This window comes from Parasteatoda tepidariorum, chromosome 1 (genome assembly GCF_982258835.1).
Source record: "Parasteatoda tepidariorum strain Cologne lab strain chromosome 1, Ptep-v5.0, whole genome shotgun sequence".
Lineage (NCBI taxonomy): Eukaryota > Metazoa > Arthropoda > Arachnida > Araneae > Theridiidae > Parasteatoda > Parasteatoda tepidariorum.
This window is the reverse complement of record NC_141755.1, coordinates 131,663,042-131,682,674: the sequence shown is the minus strand read 5'-3', so window position 1 is coordinate 131,682,674 and position 19,633 is coordinate 131,663,042. Positions and strand designations below refer to the sequence as shown.

General features: G+C 31.5%; 1 protein-coding gene and 1 long non-coding RNA gene across 2 annotated transcripts; one reads left to right on the top strand and one right to left on the bottom strand.

The window, feature by feature from the left end:
• Positions 1-977: 977 nt before the first annotated feature.
• Atac2 (Ada2a-containing complex component 2) lies at positions 978-7,218 on the bottom strand. Its single transcript, XM_016050901.4, has one exon. It carries the CDS (start codon positions 6,763-6,765, stop codon positions 4,714-4,716), a length of 2,052 nt encoding a protein of 683 aa, XP_015906387.3. The 5' UTR covers positions 6,766-7,218; the 3' UTR covers positions 978-4,713.
• Positions 7,219-7,237: 19 nt separating this feature from the next.
• On the top strand, positions 7,238-13,205 carry LOC107438587 (uncharacterized). Its single transcript, XR_015429709.1, has 2 exons — positions 7,238-7,840; positions 12,949-13,205. It is a non-coding gene; the product is annotated as an uncharacterized LOC107438587 (long non-coding RNA).
• Positions 13,206-19,633: the final 6,428 nt, after the last annotated feature.

The following is a 19,633-nucleotide window of genomic DNA, read 5'->3' as shown; positions in this document are numbered from 1 at the left end:
AATTATACAATGATATCAATTTGAATTTTTTAAAATTACTAATCTCCATCATAAGAGATTTTAAAAAATTGTCCGTTTCAAAAAATAGTATATGATCCCCATTACACCATAACAGAATTTCTCGATCGGAAAATTTAATAAATTTTTTTCCTTTAAAATATTAAAATGTCCTAAAATTCTGAAACAACGGCTCGGGTGGAATGATTAAGACATTTCAATCACCTAGTACAATTTGTGGATGGTCCCACAGATCAACTTCTGCGGATCCGAAGAAAAATACCTTCTCTGCAGTAGGGTGTGTAGCCAAATCTTTCAACAAAAAAAATAAGCACCTTTTAAGCACTCAAAAAATATTTTTAAGCACTATATGCATTAACAAAATGCAAAATAATTTTCAAAGACTTTACGTGATTATGATAAAATACCTAGTTTCTGACAAAGAACTCTTTCCTTGATTATATTAACCATTATAAAATGATTGAGAGATTTTTCGGTATGATATCAGAGGGTGGAAAATGAAGCCTGAAATTGGAGAATATTTTGCAAAATGCAGAAGAGTTGCACACCAGAGTGCAATAATCTCATCGAACCCAATTGAAAAGATGCGCATACGGACTCACAAGTATTTCATCAAACGTGTAAAAAGATGGGCGCGTGCATATGCTTTGAGCCTACGGCACGCCGAAATGGATTGTGGTCGAATGAATTGGGAAAATGTTGAATAGAACAATAGCACGCTTTGCATAATACGTGGCGAAAAACGACATGGTAAAGAAAAATATCTCCATTTCGAAAAGGGAAAATTAAGCAATTTTTTAAAAACACTCAATGAAAAAAGCACCTTTAAGTACTTTTTAAAAGCACCATGTGCATCAATTATACCATAGCACAAATTCTCAAGGTAAAAAAAAAGGGAAGCTACAAAGATAGTTGAAGTCTCGTAAAATTTACAATCAACGAGAATGGCAGATCCATCATTAATGCTATGAAATATTTATTCAAGAGAGATAACTATGTTTTGGTTTATTGACACACTGGTTAACAAAAATATTACACATTTATATAGTTTTAGAAAATTCAGATGAGTTTCAATTATCTGATCCACCAAAACCAATGCTTCATAATCAGGATTTTGTACAGGACACGTGGGTTTTAATGTCCTAAACTGACTGTCAAAAACCTTAAACATTGGCAAAAGGGAAAAATTCTACATGTGTAACCATTGTGCACATAATAATTACATACATTAATAAATGTTTGATACAGGGTTTGCAAGGTTTAGGACAGAATGGATTAATCCACGGTTTAAACCGTCCTGTCCAAAGCCCTTTTACTCAAATTATGTCACAATTTTATCTGAACAATATTAAAAAGGTAAAATAAACATAGAACTAATAATATATTGATAATTAAATCTACTAGAGAATATTTTTAAATTATAATGTTTTATTAATATTATTTGACTCTTCAATTTAAACATTAAACAAAGGAAGTTTAATCAGTCCTCTTAACATTCAATAGCACATAATTGAAATTTGTCATACAGGTTAAGCTATTAAGGACTAAGTGCTTGGTTAGTCATAAACAGGTTTATTTATCTATAGTACTTTTCAAGAATACTTTTATTTCATTCATGTTCAATTCCTCTAGCATAGTGGTAAGACATCACCAGTGTCAGTAACTGAAACTGATGTCATGCCCTTCAAAACTGTCAATACATTTTTCACTTATTTTGTAATTCCAATTTGAACTAATATTTAAAAGCAATCATTTTTTTAAATAGATGTCTTTTTTATCATCCCGTGATGCAGAAATTATAACATTTTTTTAAAAAAATATTGTAAAAAATAAAAAGTTAATTTTTTTTAAACAAATTTAGTATTTTTTTAAAAAAAATTATTATTTTTTAACATTTCATTACATTATTTATCCTTATGCAAAAACATAATTTATCAGTATTAAAAGCATGTATATATCTAAAGGATAAGGTATTCACTTTTGTCGTTCAATGAATTGTGGAGTTTCAAAAATTATATACCTTTTCCTTTTATATTATATTATTTTCCTTTAATAAGTTCAAGCAAATTGTATAAAAAATATCAAATATTTATTGATACATGCAATTATTATATGGTGTACAATGGTTACACATATAGAATTTTTACCTTTCACCAAAGTTCAAGGTTTTGGACACTTTAAGACAGTTATAGTCAGTTTAGGGCAGTAAAACCCACATGTTCTATCCAAAACCAGTTTAGGACGTCCAAAACCACAACCCTGGTTTGATACTTTTTATACAATTTGCTTTAACTTATTACAGGAAAATAATATAATAGGAAAAGATTTATAACTTTTGAAGCTCCATAATTCATTGAACAACAAAAGTGAATACCTTATCCTTTAAATATGAATAAATGGGCCTTTAATACTAATAAATTATGTTTCTTGCATAAGGATAAATAATGCAATATTAAAAATAATAATAAACTTCATAAATAAAACAAAAAATTGTCCTCATTTTGGTTCTTGTTAAAAATTTAACGTTTTACTTCTCATAATATTTTTTTAAAATCTTGACATAATTTGGGTAAAAGGGTTTTAGACAGTTTTGAAAAAAAGGGTTTTGGACAGGACGGTTCAAATTGCAGATTAATCCATTCTGTCTTAAAACTTGCCAATTCTGTCCCAAATTTTTGGTCATTTTAATGTTCCACCTTCCTGAATTAACTATCAAATTCAACTGTATTTTTTCAATTAAAGCAGCATTAAAAATTTGAATGAACATTAGATAACTCTCTAGCCATTGAATAAATTTATAATTTTATGAAGATTTTTATTTTTTTAGCTTACTTCGCTATACTTTTAAAATGGTTTGAATGAGTTCTCAGATAGGATTAATCTGAATTGAAAAATAAAAGGTCTTAAAACACATTTTATTCTTTCTTAATTGAATCTAAATATTTGCAATACAAATGAGTTGTTTCATTTTGAAATTATAATGGAAAAATGGAAGGAAAAAAAATCAAAATAACAAGAGTATTTACGATTTATTACCCCGGAAATAAATTCAAATCTTTCAGCATTGCTGCCAACATGGATAGGAAAAAATCCAGTAGATTTCACAAAATAATATAAATTTCATGATAATTGTTGCATAATATACTAAATATTTTACACAAAGGGAACTTTTATAGTCATCAAATAAAAAAATTGCAATATTTTCCAGCTATGATTGATATTAAATATACTTGAAATGTTATGGATTATGCAAACTCATAATTTTAATATTAAATATTCAAAGTCATTTAATTCATTAAAGATAGTCGAAAGAATTTTTTTAATTCACTCAAAAAAAAAAAAGATTTCTGAATAAAAATAAGCATCTTTTATAACAAAAAAACAGGTTTTGAACTGACTTCTATAAACGAGGTTCACTTCAATATGTATTAGTAATACTTATTTAAATATTCAAGCAATAACCCGTACGAACATTCTATTTCAGTAGGGATTTTGTTGGGAAACTTACTCAATTTGAGGGAATTTTTTAAAATGTACAAAAACCAGGAGAATTTTAAATAAAACAGTAGAAACTGGAAAAATCCAGTAGAGTTGGTGTCAGTCTAATGAAGGATTAAAATGTTAATTAACAAATGGTAAACCAAATAAATAATTCATGAAAAAACATCAGATATTACACAGGCAATAAATTTTAATCCTTTTAAAACAATAACTCTCTACCCAACTGAATAATGAAAACAGGTGACATGTAATTAGCATTGGACATTTGCACACAAATAATATAAGAAAAGTAATGAAATATGAACAACAGAAAAATAAATATATGTCATAATCTAATACAGTGTCTTAAAAACTGAAGAGGAGAGCACAGAAAAAGATCTATTTAATTAAAAAAAAATTTTATATAAGAATTTAAATTCATTATATTTTAATAAAAAAAAAAAAAGAAATATTTCGAACTTAATTTTCTTTTTAAATGTTAGACAATACTTTTCTTTTTAGTATTTCAATGTTTGATAAAACAATCATTCCGGGGGTCTGTCGAGATTTTTTTGAGAGGTACCTATTTTGTGAAAATTTAAAATTATTTGAAAAAATCAACACAAAAATCTGGTAAATTTAGAAAATATTTTCAAAAGTTGTTACTATAAATAAAAATCAATTATGTCTGGTAAATTTCCATACATTTTTTCTCATATATTCAAAAACAATTTTGCTATTGTAAAATTTTGAGCTTAAAAACTGTATCCAAATTTAACAATCATTGTCCATAGTTAAATTTTAACTATAATTTAACAAAAACATGCATTTAACGGTAGCACTCGAAGCTATTTTCGTTACGACGACGTTTTCGACTCACTTGGAGAGAAAAAATTCTTTCATAAAAATATAAAGGTATGTTGGAATGAATTTACAATAATGTTTGAATTTCCCGTAAAGTTTATAGAGGGAGAGTTGAAATGTGACCTACCATTTATTATTACAAAATTTTAAGAGGTACAGTTTCAGATTCTGATAAGTATTTTGTAACTACGTTTTACCTAAAGTTGAATTCTTGAAAGTGCCGCTAAACGGTAGTAAATTTGCTACAGACAGATCCCTGAATTTATTCATCATTTAAGAAAAATTTATCACCCAATTTGTTTGAAAATCATAAGGATAAAATAAAACAGCATACAAATTCTTGTGTTCTGACTAATAGTGAAGTCTCAAGAAGAGTGCGTGTCTACATTCCTTAGAATCTGCAGGCAGGTATTTATCATAAAAATCATGGACTAGTTCTTCAATTTTAAAACTGAACAACTGGTATAGAAATAGAGCAGAGCTTGTTGCTGAGACGTGCAGAGTTATATCTTTACCCATACAAGTTTGTATGAGATGATAGAGCATGAATTTTCCAATCCCACTCCTCCTCCACTCTGGGTGACAGAATATAAAAGTAATGTAAGCCTCATTGTATTTCGCATCAGGAACCATGAAAGCAAAACCGATAATCACTTTACGATAAACGGCCACGCAGCTGAAGTCGGGGTACTGGAGGCACTCGGACATGTCGATCCCTGGCCAGAAGAACGTGTGGCACAGTGCGTTGATGGCCGGAATGAACTCGGGTCTGACATAACAGTAATCGATGGGGTATTCCGCGCGAGTGCCTCTGTCGGCACGAGATCTTATTTCCTCCAGGAGCCTCAGCTTCAACGGTTTAGTTTTATAGTCACGGCGAATGAAAGGCTTTAAAATCCTGCCGGAATAAGGGCTGACAATATTTTCCTGGTCTTCCGTACTTTTGCCCGTCAGGCGCGTCGCAAACGAAACGTGCGTCCGATTCGACGGATAGTCGGGATTTGTTCTATAACGGTCGAAAACGGTCGTCGGTCGGGAAACCGAAACGGTAGCGGATTTATTTTGAGGTTCGGATTTCACGTAATCCGGGGGGTCCATGCCTCTCAGCAGACGCATTTCGACGTCGAGATCGAAGACGGGAATGTTCCGTTCCCTTTTCAGTTTCCTCACAGCCAGTTTTCGATACAATTGTCTCAATTCGGTATTTTTGCTCAGTGCGACGGGGTAATTGTCCAATTTTTGAAGCAGAGACTCTTCTTCGTAGGGACTCATCAGCTTGTACTTGGACTCGGCAACTGCGGACTCCTTGACAGGACTCTCCTCTTTGGTCACGACGGTACGCTTTCGACTCGTGTCCGGAAAAACCTTTTTCGGAGTACCGAGGGTCTTGTCGGGGATGCTGTCTTCGTCGCTTTCGCATTCTTGTTTCACGGCAGGAAGATTTGCTACGTCCATCTCCGATATCGTACTGTCGAGAATAGAGTCTGGTACGTCGAATGCGCTCGGAACGACGTACGCGTCCGACACGGGTGGCATGTCGAGGTCGGCATCCGATTCTTTCGCCCAGAAGTCCGAAGACGACGGACTTGATTTTTCACTTTTGATGACGATCTTGGGTACATTTTGGCTGATTTTTTCCTCACTTTGTTGAAGGGAAGGAGGTGGGGCAACGACTAGTTTCAGTTTATGGTTGGGAGGAAAAATGCTGAGATCTTTTTTCTTACATTTAACATCGGAAGTTTTTGACTTCGAAGGTTTCAATTCTGGAACGATCGATTTCTTTTCTTTCAGAGCGACGGCTGCTTCTACAACATTTTGCTTCTTTCTACGAGTACCCTCGACGAGTAGTTGCTCGAGTTCCGGAGATCTCCGCTTTCTACTCGTTTTAATGCTTAAAGCCATAGAATCAAGTTCATGTATCTGAGGCATTTGTAGCTTATTAAGAGACCACCATCCAGTTTCATGAAGTTTTTCAAATCCAGACGTGAAAAATCTGTTACCCCCGGTAGATAAAGCTCCAGCTACTGTTCCATGCCAAGTGGCGCTCTTTTTCCTTTCATTACCAAATATTACTGACCAATGTTTATCTATATATCTACAAATATGCTCTCGCCATCGAAAATAACCTTCTTTCCCACTGCTTTCTAATTGAAGGTTATACAATGCCAGCATAATGACCAATGTCCACTGCATTTTCATTCGCTTAATAGATTCCTGCCCATCAGGTGAGCATCTCTCGCACGTTAATAAAAAATAAATATCACCAGCCAATGGTGACGGCCGACCAGATTTTAGGCATGTAAGGTGAAATTGTTCGTGACAAGATGTACATGTTATCATATATTCTTCAGCAGCCGATTTACAGTAACAAAATACTTTTGGTGCAGATTCTCCAGACTCCATTATGTTATCGCAATCAAATCTATAAAAAACGAATATTATTTACGATCTTTGTCAAAAATAAACGGCGGTTTAAAACTTCTTATACGTAATCTGACAATACATTTTAGATCTCTATAAGCTTTTAATGGGAAAATACAACAAATTCGGGCTGTCAATATAAATACGAGTGGTTGAAAGTTGAAGTTAGTTAACTACAACATTTTTCTGCCAGGAAATGTTGTGCCATGCCTTACTTTTTACGCTTGAGCTTACTTTTCTTGTGCAAAATAATGAAAACAGTTTTTTTAGTGAGTTTGGAACGGTGATGCTATAATTTTGTTGCTGAGTTAATAATCTTCCTTTTATAAACGTAATAGTGGAGTTTTTTTTTTTTTAATTAGTTGATTTGAAGTTTTTTGAGTTTTATTTGAGGTCATTTTTAACTTTGTATTTTTTGACACTAGTCAAAATTTGGCCCTAGATGACGCTATTGGCGATCGCAACACTCGAATACGCCATCTGGGGAGAGACCGGTTTCATGCCTTTAGCCCTTCTCCCTTCCCTCTCCTCCTCTTTTCAGTTGTATAGGAATGTACTACGATATTTTCCCTTTACTTAATATTTTTCCTTTTTATTTAATAAAAATATTTTTTAAAATTTCCATGATACTTTTCTTAAGAACTATGTTTAATGTAGTTTTCAGTTCCATATAGTTTTTCAAGTTAAAAGATTCTAATCTATATGAAAATCAAGAGAGAAACTAACGTACTTCCTTCCTCTATGACTTTCCACACGCTAATGGGGAAAGCATGTGAAGTGTTGCCATAGGAAAAGAGTTCTGCTCTACGCCACCTGCAGCCCATTTCGATCGCCAATTGAACCTTTAAAAAAAATATCTTGTAAATTGAAATACTGAGCTATAAGCTAAGAAACAGAGCTCGTCATACTTTACTCAACTATCACCTGCAATCAAATTTGTTTACAATTTCCATCAAAGTTAAAGAAAGGGAACCTATTTTTTTTTATCTGAATTTAAAAGTAGATTACCCTCCCATCACATAAGAGTTGATTGTTGATTTAGTTTCATCAAATTACCGTAAGTTATTTTTACGTCAGTTGTAAATAACTGGCGTAAAGTGCCTGGCTAAAAAGCGCTTGCACCTATGGTTAATATGTTACAAAGTATTTTTGTGAATTAGAAGTTATGAAATTTAGTCGTAATTTTTGATTTTAATTTGGATTTAGTTTTTTTGGATTACAGTCATAATAATGGATACAATTCAAAATCTACATAGTTTTTATAAAAATGTTGTACCAACTACTTGAATAGTCACCAGTTCCGCAGCATGAGCTACAAATTATTTTAGAATCTGCAGATTATTTATTTTTAATGCTAAAATGGAAACGAACAAATGACAGAAAATTGCTGAGATTACTTTTTAAAAGATCGTTTAAAGAAATCTAATAAAAATTAAAAAACTGAATTATAAAAGCACCGTAAAGAATTAAAAGTACTAATTTTTATTTCCCTGGTACTTGATTAATCTGAACAGCTCTTTTCTTACCTCAATCCATATTTTTTTAGAGATTGTTTTGCTTAGTGTGTTCAAGTAAAAATTAATGAATCACTAGAACTATAAAAATTAATATAAATTTATGGCTTAAAAATAAAGTAAAAACTTGTTGTTTTTACAAAATTTCAAAATTATTTTGAGATATTCGGAAAAAATAAATATAATGATATATTTTTTATTTTGTTAATATTTTAGAAATCTTTACAATTATTATTATTTAAAGAGAAACAGCAAGAAAGCTATTATGAACTAACTAAATATTAAATATAATGTAATCATTAAATTTAAAATAGGGAAAACTAAAAAAAGCCAGAATTTAAAACTTTTTTTGTAAAAAAAATTATAATATATATTTGAAAACTATTTTTAGAAAGGAGTGGTAAAAATGTTATAAGTTTCTATTTTCTTCAAATTCGACATATTTTTAAGTTTAATATTGTGAAATTTACAGAAAGGGAAAACTAAGTATTAAAAATATAGGAACACATAAAATTTTGAAATCCGAAAATCAACATTAAATAAATTAAATGGCAATATATATTATTTTTTAAAAGTCTGTTTTAACAATTATTGCTGACAAAATTAAAGAATAATTAATTAATGATTTTAATTTGAATTGTAAATATATTAAATCATAAATAAAGGAAAACACATTTAAAAAAGTAGAAAAAACTAAGATTTAATAAATGAAAAAAAAATCAATAATGCTCTCACAAGTTCACGTTATTTTATGCTAATTAAAAGAAATACAGTTTTTAAAATTGTTTTAACCAAATTTAAGGGATTTTAAACAAATTATATATGGATAAAGGAAGAAGAAAAAACAAAATGATTATAAACACTTCTATTTATAATACATTATAAAAAGTGAAAATTATTATTTATCTGAACGACTAATAAATTTAGAAAAAAATGCTTAAAAAATATTTTTTGTGACTTTGATATTTCTTAAACAGTTTTTATGTAATATGAAAAATAGCTAGTTTTTCAATATTTTATGTGAAAGATTGTAGTAATACTTAACTTTATAATTACAATAGGAACTATTTAAGTAACATAATCAAATTTTATTAATACAGCTGAAATAACCAATCATATAGCTATGTAATTAATATAATAATGCTAAATACACACGTTCTCAATTATATGCTGAATTTTGAAGCCAAATAATTGAAGTCTGAATTCTTAAACTAAATCTTAAATTAGGGTTGCACAACCTTTTTGAGTGAAGGGCCACTTGCACAGCAGCTAGATTAACGAAGGGCCACACGCATATTTAGTCATGTTAGCAGCAAATATGATAGTTTTTATATTGATATTAGTGTTTTAAGCACTAAATATTTTTATCAGTGAACTTAATAACATATTTGCAGAAATTTAAATACTTTTAATTGTTTGAATTTATTTAAAACTTAAAAAAAAAAACTGATGCTTTATTAAAAAAAAACTTTTTTTCCATTTTTTACAATAATTAATTTGTCATATATACATATATGAAGGGGATATAAATTTTAACCAAAACGAAGCTTACAATGAAAGTGCAAAAAAAATATTTTATAGTGTAATAAATTTGAATTAAATATTTTAATAAAAGAGAATTTATAATGTTTAAACAAAAACCAAATTTAAGGAATTGCATTTAGAAGTTCCCGCTGACCACATATCAACAGTTGGCTGGTCGCATGTGGTCCGTGTGCCACTGGTTGTGTACCCCTATACTTAAATAATATGATATATAGATTTTAAAATTCTCAATAAAACTAATAAAAAAGTTTTTTTTTTTTTAAGAAAAGTAAACATGATAAACTTTTTGTTACTGTAATAAATTAAATTTTTTTTTTAAGTTTGAGCTATTCTTATAATATTTATTGTAAAAGAATTGTCATTTTTAATTGCTTGTTTCTACTGTCATGAAAGAAAGAAGGTTTCTTCCAGAGGAAATACCAATGCTGCTTAGCACAAATATTTTTGTGGGAAATCATATCTCTATTCTACTTAAACATTTAAAATTTGCAAATTTATATTTATTTGAAATAACACTTATTCCCGTTAGCAATTAAACTCAAAATTGTAAATAATGTAAGAAAATTTATCTTTTTTTCCTTCATTTTGTTGCAGTCTGACAAGAAGAATTTATAAAAATAATAAAATATTAAATGTGTGATACAATATCTTTATAAGAAAAAACCAAGCCTGGTTTTTCTTTAAAAATTGCTTTATACCAGCCAATTATGGTGAAATAGATAGAAAAAAATGAGATCTAAATTTTCAAATCATCGTTTAATATTTTGAAGATAAAAGACCTGATATATTGAAATATTTATGTTTAAAAAAATAAAAATTTTATGGCAGATTTTGTAACTTAAATGAACTGTTAGTTTAACTTTTTTTATTAGTTAAAACCTGTTTTGCTTAAACTAACTACTGTTGTTGAGAAACTGGAACTAGCAACGCCCCCTAGCGAGAAACTGAAAAAAAACTCAGAAACAGTGAGAGAGTGTGAACGAACGGTAGAAAGCCTGCCATGCAGAGCTCCTTATTTTTTTCTTCTTCATATATGTAATGTTTGTGAATGTGCTGAGTGCTAACTATAATCATGTTGTTTACAATAAAATAAAAGTTAGCTAGCCATTGTTTTAATTCCCCCCTATGCACCAAACTGTTAATTTCCCTCGTGGCAGAATCGCAAGGACACTGCGACATTGTCGTGCAACGTTACAGAGTTCTTGCGGGAAGATTTTTTGTTTGAAAAGTAAAAAAAATAAATCAATTTTTTTTTAATCATGAATTTAGATAGACACTTTTTGACGTGTTCAGTTTATTTATTCTAATGCATTTGAGAAGTCCGATTTGCGTGATTTCGTCAATCTTTCTTTCGGCCAGTACTATGACGGATTTCATGATTTTTTATTGTGATGATTATTTTCAGAATGCTAAGTACGAAGAACATAATTTGTGGAACCCCCCAACGCAATGCAAGAATATCCCCCATAATATTAGAATGAAAAATTATTATATGTTAAATTTAAAAAAAAATTATCTAGCTTTTTTTGTAAACACGACACTTTTGTTATTTTAAATTAGTAAGGTATATGTTTGTATTTTATTAAAAGCATCTTGCAGAAAGATATTAGAGAGTTTTGTCGCAGATAGCTCGAAAAAATTCTGCCACATGGTTAATTTCTAATTTAGCGAACACAGAAGGACAAAACAGACATAAAAATCGCATAAGAACACACAGGGTCTCAAAATTATTTTTTGGAAGGGGGTTGCAAAATATACTTAGACAATCATTCTACATCATTTTAATTTTATTTCATTTACTACTATTTGCAATCAATTCTCCTGGGTGATTCTCTACAAAAATTTACAAAATCATGTCCAAACAAAATTTCACAAGACATAGAAAGTAATTTTTTTTTATACTTTTAAGATATAATTTTTCTCAATGTATTTCCATGCATTGAAAAAAAAAATATATGTAAAATTACTCTATGTCATTTTCCACGCTTGTGCGAAACATTTTGTTAGATTTATTTAAATTCTTAACATTTAAATTACGTTAATTTAAACTGTAAAATAATATTTTTCGATACTATTTAAAATTGTTGTCGTTTGTTCCAAGGTTTTCGTATCTCTCTTTAGGGAAAAAGATTGATCGTAGATTTGAAACTCATGTATGTAACTGTTCTGAACAACATTTCTATTGTTTGTCTAAAGTAAGAACTCCCCTAGCCCTTCGTCTGGACTCTTGGCGGTAACTATGGTATAACTATTTCAAGTAGGGGAAGCGGTCAAATGACCGTTTAAGAACTTTTGCATTGAAAATACGCTTATCATCTAATCGTTTTTGCTCATTTGACTTCATGACTTTTTCTAACTGTTATATACAGTTCATATTCTTTATTCTTATTTTTTTTGTATTTTGTTTGTTTCGAATAATACGTGTCGTGTACCTATTTCTACCACAACCGGTCATTTGACCGGGAGAACAATTTATCGCTTTATTAAGTTATCGATCACAAATGACGATATCATGCGTGTTCAATGTATTACATTCGATGAGTTGCACATTTCTGTTGCGTAGTGAGTTTAATCAGAATAACTGTGGATTCAAATTTCAAGAAAGTACCTAACATTTTAGATTGGCATTTTTTTGTTAGAAAAAGTGACACAAACGAAATGTTTTGTAAAGTAGCTTATATTTCATGTTGATGGTTTTACTTCATTTCTAACTGACTATTAGTTTTTACCCAGAAAAATGTCGAAACAATTAAGACAGCACAAATTCTTAGAAGAATTAATATTAATTATTAGAGTAATTATAAGAATTATTAATTAGAAGAATTATGTTTGCGGAAAATGTACAAGGGAAACACCCTGTATGCGCAAAAAAAGCGTCTAGCAATGTATTAAAGATTCTTATTCTTTGTGTTTGTTAAACATAAATATTTTCAATATACAATTTTGTTTAATTATAATAAAGTGTTTTTTAGTTTATTTCGTTCCTAACATCCATATTTCATACATTCAATCAAGAAACATAATGGTAGAAATAGATTAAGTGTTGGTATGTTTTAGTGTTAAGGAAATAAAAACCATTCTTTTTAAAAACTTTCTTGTATTTCAGAAAAATGTCCTCTTCTCTTATCCTACTTCCAAAACTGACTCAGGCAGTTGCCGGGATTGCTTCGATGTTTCTCATTGGCAATTTATATTTCAATGACAAAGTAAATTGGAACTCTGTTGATAAACAAATGAAGAAAAAGAAAAAAACGTCGAATGTCATATCTTAATTTATTTTTCAATATGCCTTTTTTTCTCTCTAAATTGATTCTTGTATATCAATTTTATTTGTTGAAATAATAAATGTTGTTCATGATTTTATTGACTTTTTGTTATCATTTTTCTCAAGTTTACATGGGTGGCGTTTCCTTAATCTTTAATTATAAAATATCTTTCTTATCTTAAGTTTCAACTTATTTACATTTGCAAACGTTGTATCAAATCATTAAGTAAAACAGATGAATTATTTAAGCAATTTTGTTGCTGTTACACATCCCCCTGAAGAAGGAAAGCCTAGACCAGGTCCAGAAGGCCCCGTCGTGTCAGTTCCCCATATATCTGCAAGAAAGTCCCGATCAACCAGCAGCTGCTTAAAAGAAGCGCCAAGACAAAAAAGGTGATCAGGACTAGCTGGAACAAGGTTGGAAAGTCTTCTCCCTATTTTGAAACCTTAAACACTTAAGATGGCCGATTGGAAAGGCTGAGGGCCGCTGCATGTTAATGATAGGCCAGGGCGGTTGCCAGCATACCACTGATGGGATGGAGTACGGCGCCACACTGGAAGCAGTTTCTCCAGGGAGTGGATCTCAGGAAATGGTTCAACCAGTCCATGGGAAGAACACAGCCATTCTTGGCGAGCACATCGGCTGTCTCATTGCCATGTACCCGGACATGGGATGGGATTCATTGGAGGCTTATTGGTGTCTTCTGGCGTATCTCAGAGAGAAGCTTCATAATCTCCTGGCCAGGAATATCAAATATTTCCGGCCAGTTCCTGAAATACTGTATAGCACTCATACTATTGGTCAATATCCAAATGCAATTATTATCAGTTGTCTGGGCATAACTAGGGGCAGTTCCAATAGCTATGATCTCAGATCTAAAGACTGAGCAATTGTAAGGGTTATTTAAGCTATTGATATATTATATAATTGTTATTATATAATATATAAATTGCTATTGATATATCATACAATAATATATTGTTATTGATGGATATATAACTGTTTTGCATATGATATGATTTTGCAAACTCCACTCTTAAAATGAATCGTGCAAATCATGTCATTATTAAAAAACTACAGTACGTCTAATAATTGGATATAATAATTATAATATAATGCTTGATATAATAAATATTCTATATTGATATAATATATCGTCAAATTTATATTATCTATCGTCTCCTTTAACTAATTGATACACCAGCGTGAACAATTGCAAACAGTCACATAAAAACATTGAAACTGTATAGTTATATATATAAATATTTTATTAATATTTATATATTTTGTTTATTCGCTCAATTTTGTTTATTGTCTTTTAGGTACGAAATAATAAAATCATATCACACAGCTTTCGTCTCCCAATGGAGATCACATGATTGACAGCTGCTGTTTTTCATTCTGCTCCATTCATCGAAAAAAATACTGACGTTTCGTAAGAATCATCCGAACATGTTTTAATAAATCAACCCATCAGTTACTTATCTTTCTTTTTCCTGTGATTTTCATATACTTTTTCAGTCCCATACCAGTTAAAAAAAAATCAAGCTATTTTTTATTTTATTAATAAATACAAGGAACTGAAACAAAACACAAGTTGACAACTTAATTCCGACATCGGACCATTCGAGGAATACAATCGATGAACTAAATGCTGTGACATTCCTGATTTGAGATTGGCTTCATTCCATCAATGACGTTAATGTTAGTAATATGGAAGATGTCTTACTTCAATTAGATTTCCCATCCTGGACTGTTTTATCTATTGACTCAAAGCATAATCATATATGCGAAAAACTTGTAGAAATAAAATCTCACTTCAATTACGGTGTTTTTCTTTTCTTAAATGTCTGGATGCGCACGAAAATGAAACAGCTCGAAACGAGGTGGTTGACACTCATTTATTTAATCTTAAGGCAGTACCGTCTTTACGCATGGGCACACCCGGGCAGTGCCCAGGGGCCCCAGGCACTCAGGGGGGCCCTTGAGAATCTTACTTTTTATAAATTGTATTAAAAAACAACAACTAAGAATAAACAACTTTGCATTATATAATTTTTAAAATAAATCCCAAATAGCAAAATATGATTTATTTTCACTCAGCTAAAACCTTTCAATGTAAACCGAAAAAGGTTGGTTATGCGGCTTACGTGTAAATCTTCTAACCTTAAAACGAGATCAGTGACAACCTGCTCTATTCCATGCACATTACCCTAGTCCAAAACCTTGTAAAACAACCTTCTATATAAAAATTTTTAATCGAGGTTGACTTAGAGTTTTCAAGCGTGAAAAAAATCCTTTAATAAAGCTAGGTGAAAATACTCTTAAACCCAGGTAATTATAAGGTTTATTTTCACAAAGTCTCAGCTAAAATCCACCTTGTCATGAAATTTTAATGAGCAATGCAGTTTGATCCTATCGATAGTGTGTGACGTCAGCTAATACGTCATCATGGACCTTAAGTGACCATTTTACTTAAGAGACAACACTTATTTAAAAAAAAAAGTCTTAAAAAATAATTTGTAATCCTTTTAGGATGAAAGGTTTAAAAACTGCAATATTTTTGCCTTATTAAAAAAAGCTTTTTAGTACAAACACTTTCGTTCGACAATAAGAAGAAAATTGTGACAGAAGGTAGCCGTAAGGTTGCATGCTTTCTGGGATACATACTAGCGTAAAAAGTGCGCATTTTTTTTCTAAGAATAGTGATTGATTACCATGCAAACACCAATAGTTTGAATAGTTTATCACTAGGAAGAATACAAAGTCAGCCGAAATCTATTTTTCTTCGTTAAAATGAAGTTTTTAGGTGCTCAACTCCCTAAGGGATAATGTCTCTGAATATGCTTGAGATCACCGAAGTCAAGCATCACTGGCTACGGTCAGTGTGAGGGTGGGTAACCACTTGGATCAGTCTGCGTAGGGACCGAGGATGTGCGGTACGGGTCCTCGTTAAACTGTTTTACCGTAAAGTGCACGACTTCGCATGCAGGTCATTGGGCTACCGAAGCAGGGTAGCCATCCCCTCATCAGAGGATCAAAATTGTGATGGCATGTCTTCGGATCATCCTCAGGGATGTTTCCCAGACCGTCGCCAATAGCCCGTTGTGCAGCTCCAGTGTGACGTAAATGAACTACAACAACAACTAAATATGCTTGACAACCAACTCTGTTCAGTATTTATAGTTAATTAAAGTATTAATTGACAGAGTTTCGAATCATACGACAGCAACTTTTAAACTGGTTATGTCTGATGTGCATTGAAAGATGTTTAAATATTAATATTATAATAACGAACTTTTTAATAGTTTGACGAAACAATTCATACCTTTTGAATTTTTTTAATTGCTATACCCTGCCGGGATAGCCTGGTCGGTAGGGCGCTGGGCCCATATCCAAGAGGTCGTTGGTTCGATCCTCGCCGGCCGAAGACTCCCCGTGTAGTAAATGGTGACAGATGCACGTTAAATCTGTTGAGTCTCAAAGTCCTCCATGTTCCCACAACAAATCAATACCTCTGGGGGTACTGATCCAGGAGTTTCCTTGTCTTCTGGATTGGTTCAAAATTACAAGGCTACGGAGTTGAACGTTAGTAGTCGTAAACCCATGAACTTGGGTCGGCTGTTCAACGACGGTTATAAAATAAAATAAAATTGCTATACCCTAGCCGCGATAGCTCAGGGGATGGAGCGTTTGCCTTCCAATGAGGTGAGCCGGGATCGAACTCAATGATTGCTGGCAATGATTGCTCAATGATCGAATTCCGCATCCAGCTTGCACAGACCACAGTGCTGACGTGAAATATCCTCAGTGGCAGACGGATCATGGGTTAGAGTCCCTTTGCCGTCAGACTAACCGTGGGAGGCTCTCGTGGTCTTCATCTCCATGTAATGTCAATGCGGGTTAGTTCCATTGAAAAAGTACTCCACGAATGCAAAATTTCTCCCGATACTTGATACAAGAGCTCCTTTGTTTTCTATATTGAGTTCAAAAGTAAAAGGCTACAGAGTTGAACATTAGAACTCGGCTGTTCAATGACGGTTATAATAAAAAATGAAAAAATTGTTTAACCCTTGGCCGGGATAGCCTACTTGGTAGGGCACTGGGCCCATGTATAAGAGTTCGTAGGTTCGATCTCCGCCAGCCGAAAACTCCCCGTGTAGTAAATGGTGATTGATGCACGTTAAGTCTGTCGAGTCACAGACGCCTCCATGTTCCCATAGCAAGTCATACCTCTGGGGATACTGACCCAGGAGTTTCCTTGTCTTCTGGATTGGTTCAAAATTACAAGGCTGCGGAATTGAGCATTGGTAGTCGTAAACCCAAAAATTGGGTCGGTTACAAAATAAAATACAAAAAAAAAAAAAATTTATACCCCTATGCTTTTTAATTTACTTATTTTAATTAACTTCTTCGTTTTGAAAATTACTTACTATTTGAGGATTACAATTTGTTAGCATTTAAGAAAAATTATGCCTAGTTTAAAAATGCTTTATTTTATGTGCATTGAGTTTTTGGGGCTATAAAAATGTGTTTAACTTTGTTAAAATCATTGCATATCTTAAAAATGCTTAATTTTATGCATGTGAAGTTTTTTAGTTCTATTTTAAATAGTATGAAATTTAATAGGGGCCCAAAATATTTCAGTGCCCGGGGGACCTGCTTGCTATTAAGACGGCCCTGTCTTAAGGGAACGTTTGCGACACTTGGCCATATTGTAAGTGATGTCGCATCGCCTTAAATATTGAGTTGTAGCGTAGCCGTGAAATAGGGTGCATGTAGGTTTTTTCAAAGAGAAAAATTATATACTTTTGCTAGCTATTCCAGCAGCCTCAGAATAAGATGTTCAGTATTTCGTGAAAAATGTGCACTTGAAATTTAAATATCTCAAATGTGCTTTCTTGTCGGAAGATTGCGATGTTCTTTAAGTATTTTTTGTCAGAACAGTCTGCTTCACTTTCTTATTTGAACGCGATTTTGCCGAGCTGGATGATTCCCCTGTCGACGAAACTGAAAACCGGAATCGACGACATCTTGAACGAATCTTCGGACTACAATTGTTTTTCTGTCAGATTTTTCGAGAACCAAAGATTTTATTCCTGTCTTTTCTACAAAGAGTATTTGCTATGCAGTCAATTTGATGAAGAGTTGGATTTATTTCTGATCACCTGTTTTTATTGACGGAAATGATTGTTTGGAATGAAGCTGTTGCGATGGGAAATTGCATTCTGTCTGTTTTGCTTGAATTGAACGTTGGAACATCGAAGCACAATTATAGTATCTGCTGTTGAAAAATCACTTTTGTCTTCCACCAATTGCATCTGCAGTAAATATCTGAAAAATAAAACCTGTTCGAGAATGAATCTTTTTTAAATTCATTCCTCCTGATGAATTGGCCAATTTTGTGGAGTGGTACTTCTAAAGTTTCTTGGGTAAAAACAAAATTATTATTATTTATCCAAAAGAAAAGTATGAGCTACAGATGAATAGAGTATGAATAAAGGTGCAAAAACAGACTTTTAATAGTTTCAGTTCTGTAAACAACTATAAAATGTCTGTTTTTGTGCTCGATTCAGGTTCTTTAGTTTTATTGATATATATTGTCTCATTATACTACGGGTTATTTAATGTTTTTATTTAACATTATATGTAATTTTACTTTAAAATATTTAAATGAAATTTGCAAACTAAAGTGTGAAGTAAAACAAATTATTTAACTAATGTGAACTTGCTCCATAATAATAAAACAAAGAGTTTCTGTGTCTCTTTTATAATTCCAAAAGTATCATGAAATTTAGACAGTAAGTGAAATTTAATCCTCCCATTCAAACATTTTAATTAGATTGCTTAGGAGAGACATTTGAAAAATGGAATTGGGTAAACATTAGCCATTGTTATAAATTAATCAAATTTTTCAAATGTTTAAAAGATAATGTAAATAATAAAACGTTAAGATAATACTGTTTGCTATCTTAAATATCTTTTTTACGAAAAAAATGTTTTTTCTTTTTTTTTAATGTTTCATTATTTTTATTCCTTATGTCAAATATCATCAATGATAAACATGTGATGCCACTGGATTATTTTTAAAGTTATCTCAAACCACGCTTTTATTTTGTTTACAATTAGGCATTTTCTCATCATCATAGTTGGCCAGACAGCCCAATGTGGCCTTCTACTGAAGATTTCTCCATAACTGCTTTTGATTTATCTTTGATCTTCAATTCTTTTTATTAATTGGAAGAAAATCAGCCCATCATTCCCTGCTTTCTTATTTCAATGAGTCAAAAAAGCAATATTTTATTCATTGTATTGTCATCACTCATTCGAATCACGTAGGCCATCTAATTCATGATACTTATTTTTATGTATTTAATAATATGAAGTTGCTTATAAATCTTGTACATTTCAAAGTTAAATCTTCAATGTATTTCCAATTTAAGCTAATATATTTAAAAGCAATTATTTTTTTAAATAGATGTCTTTTTTATTATCCCCTAATGCAGAAATTATAAAAATTTTTAA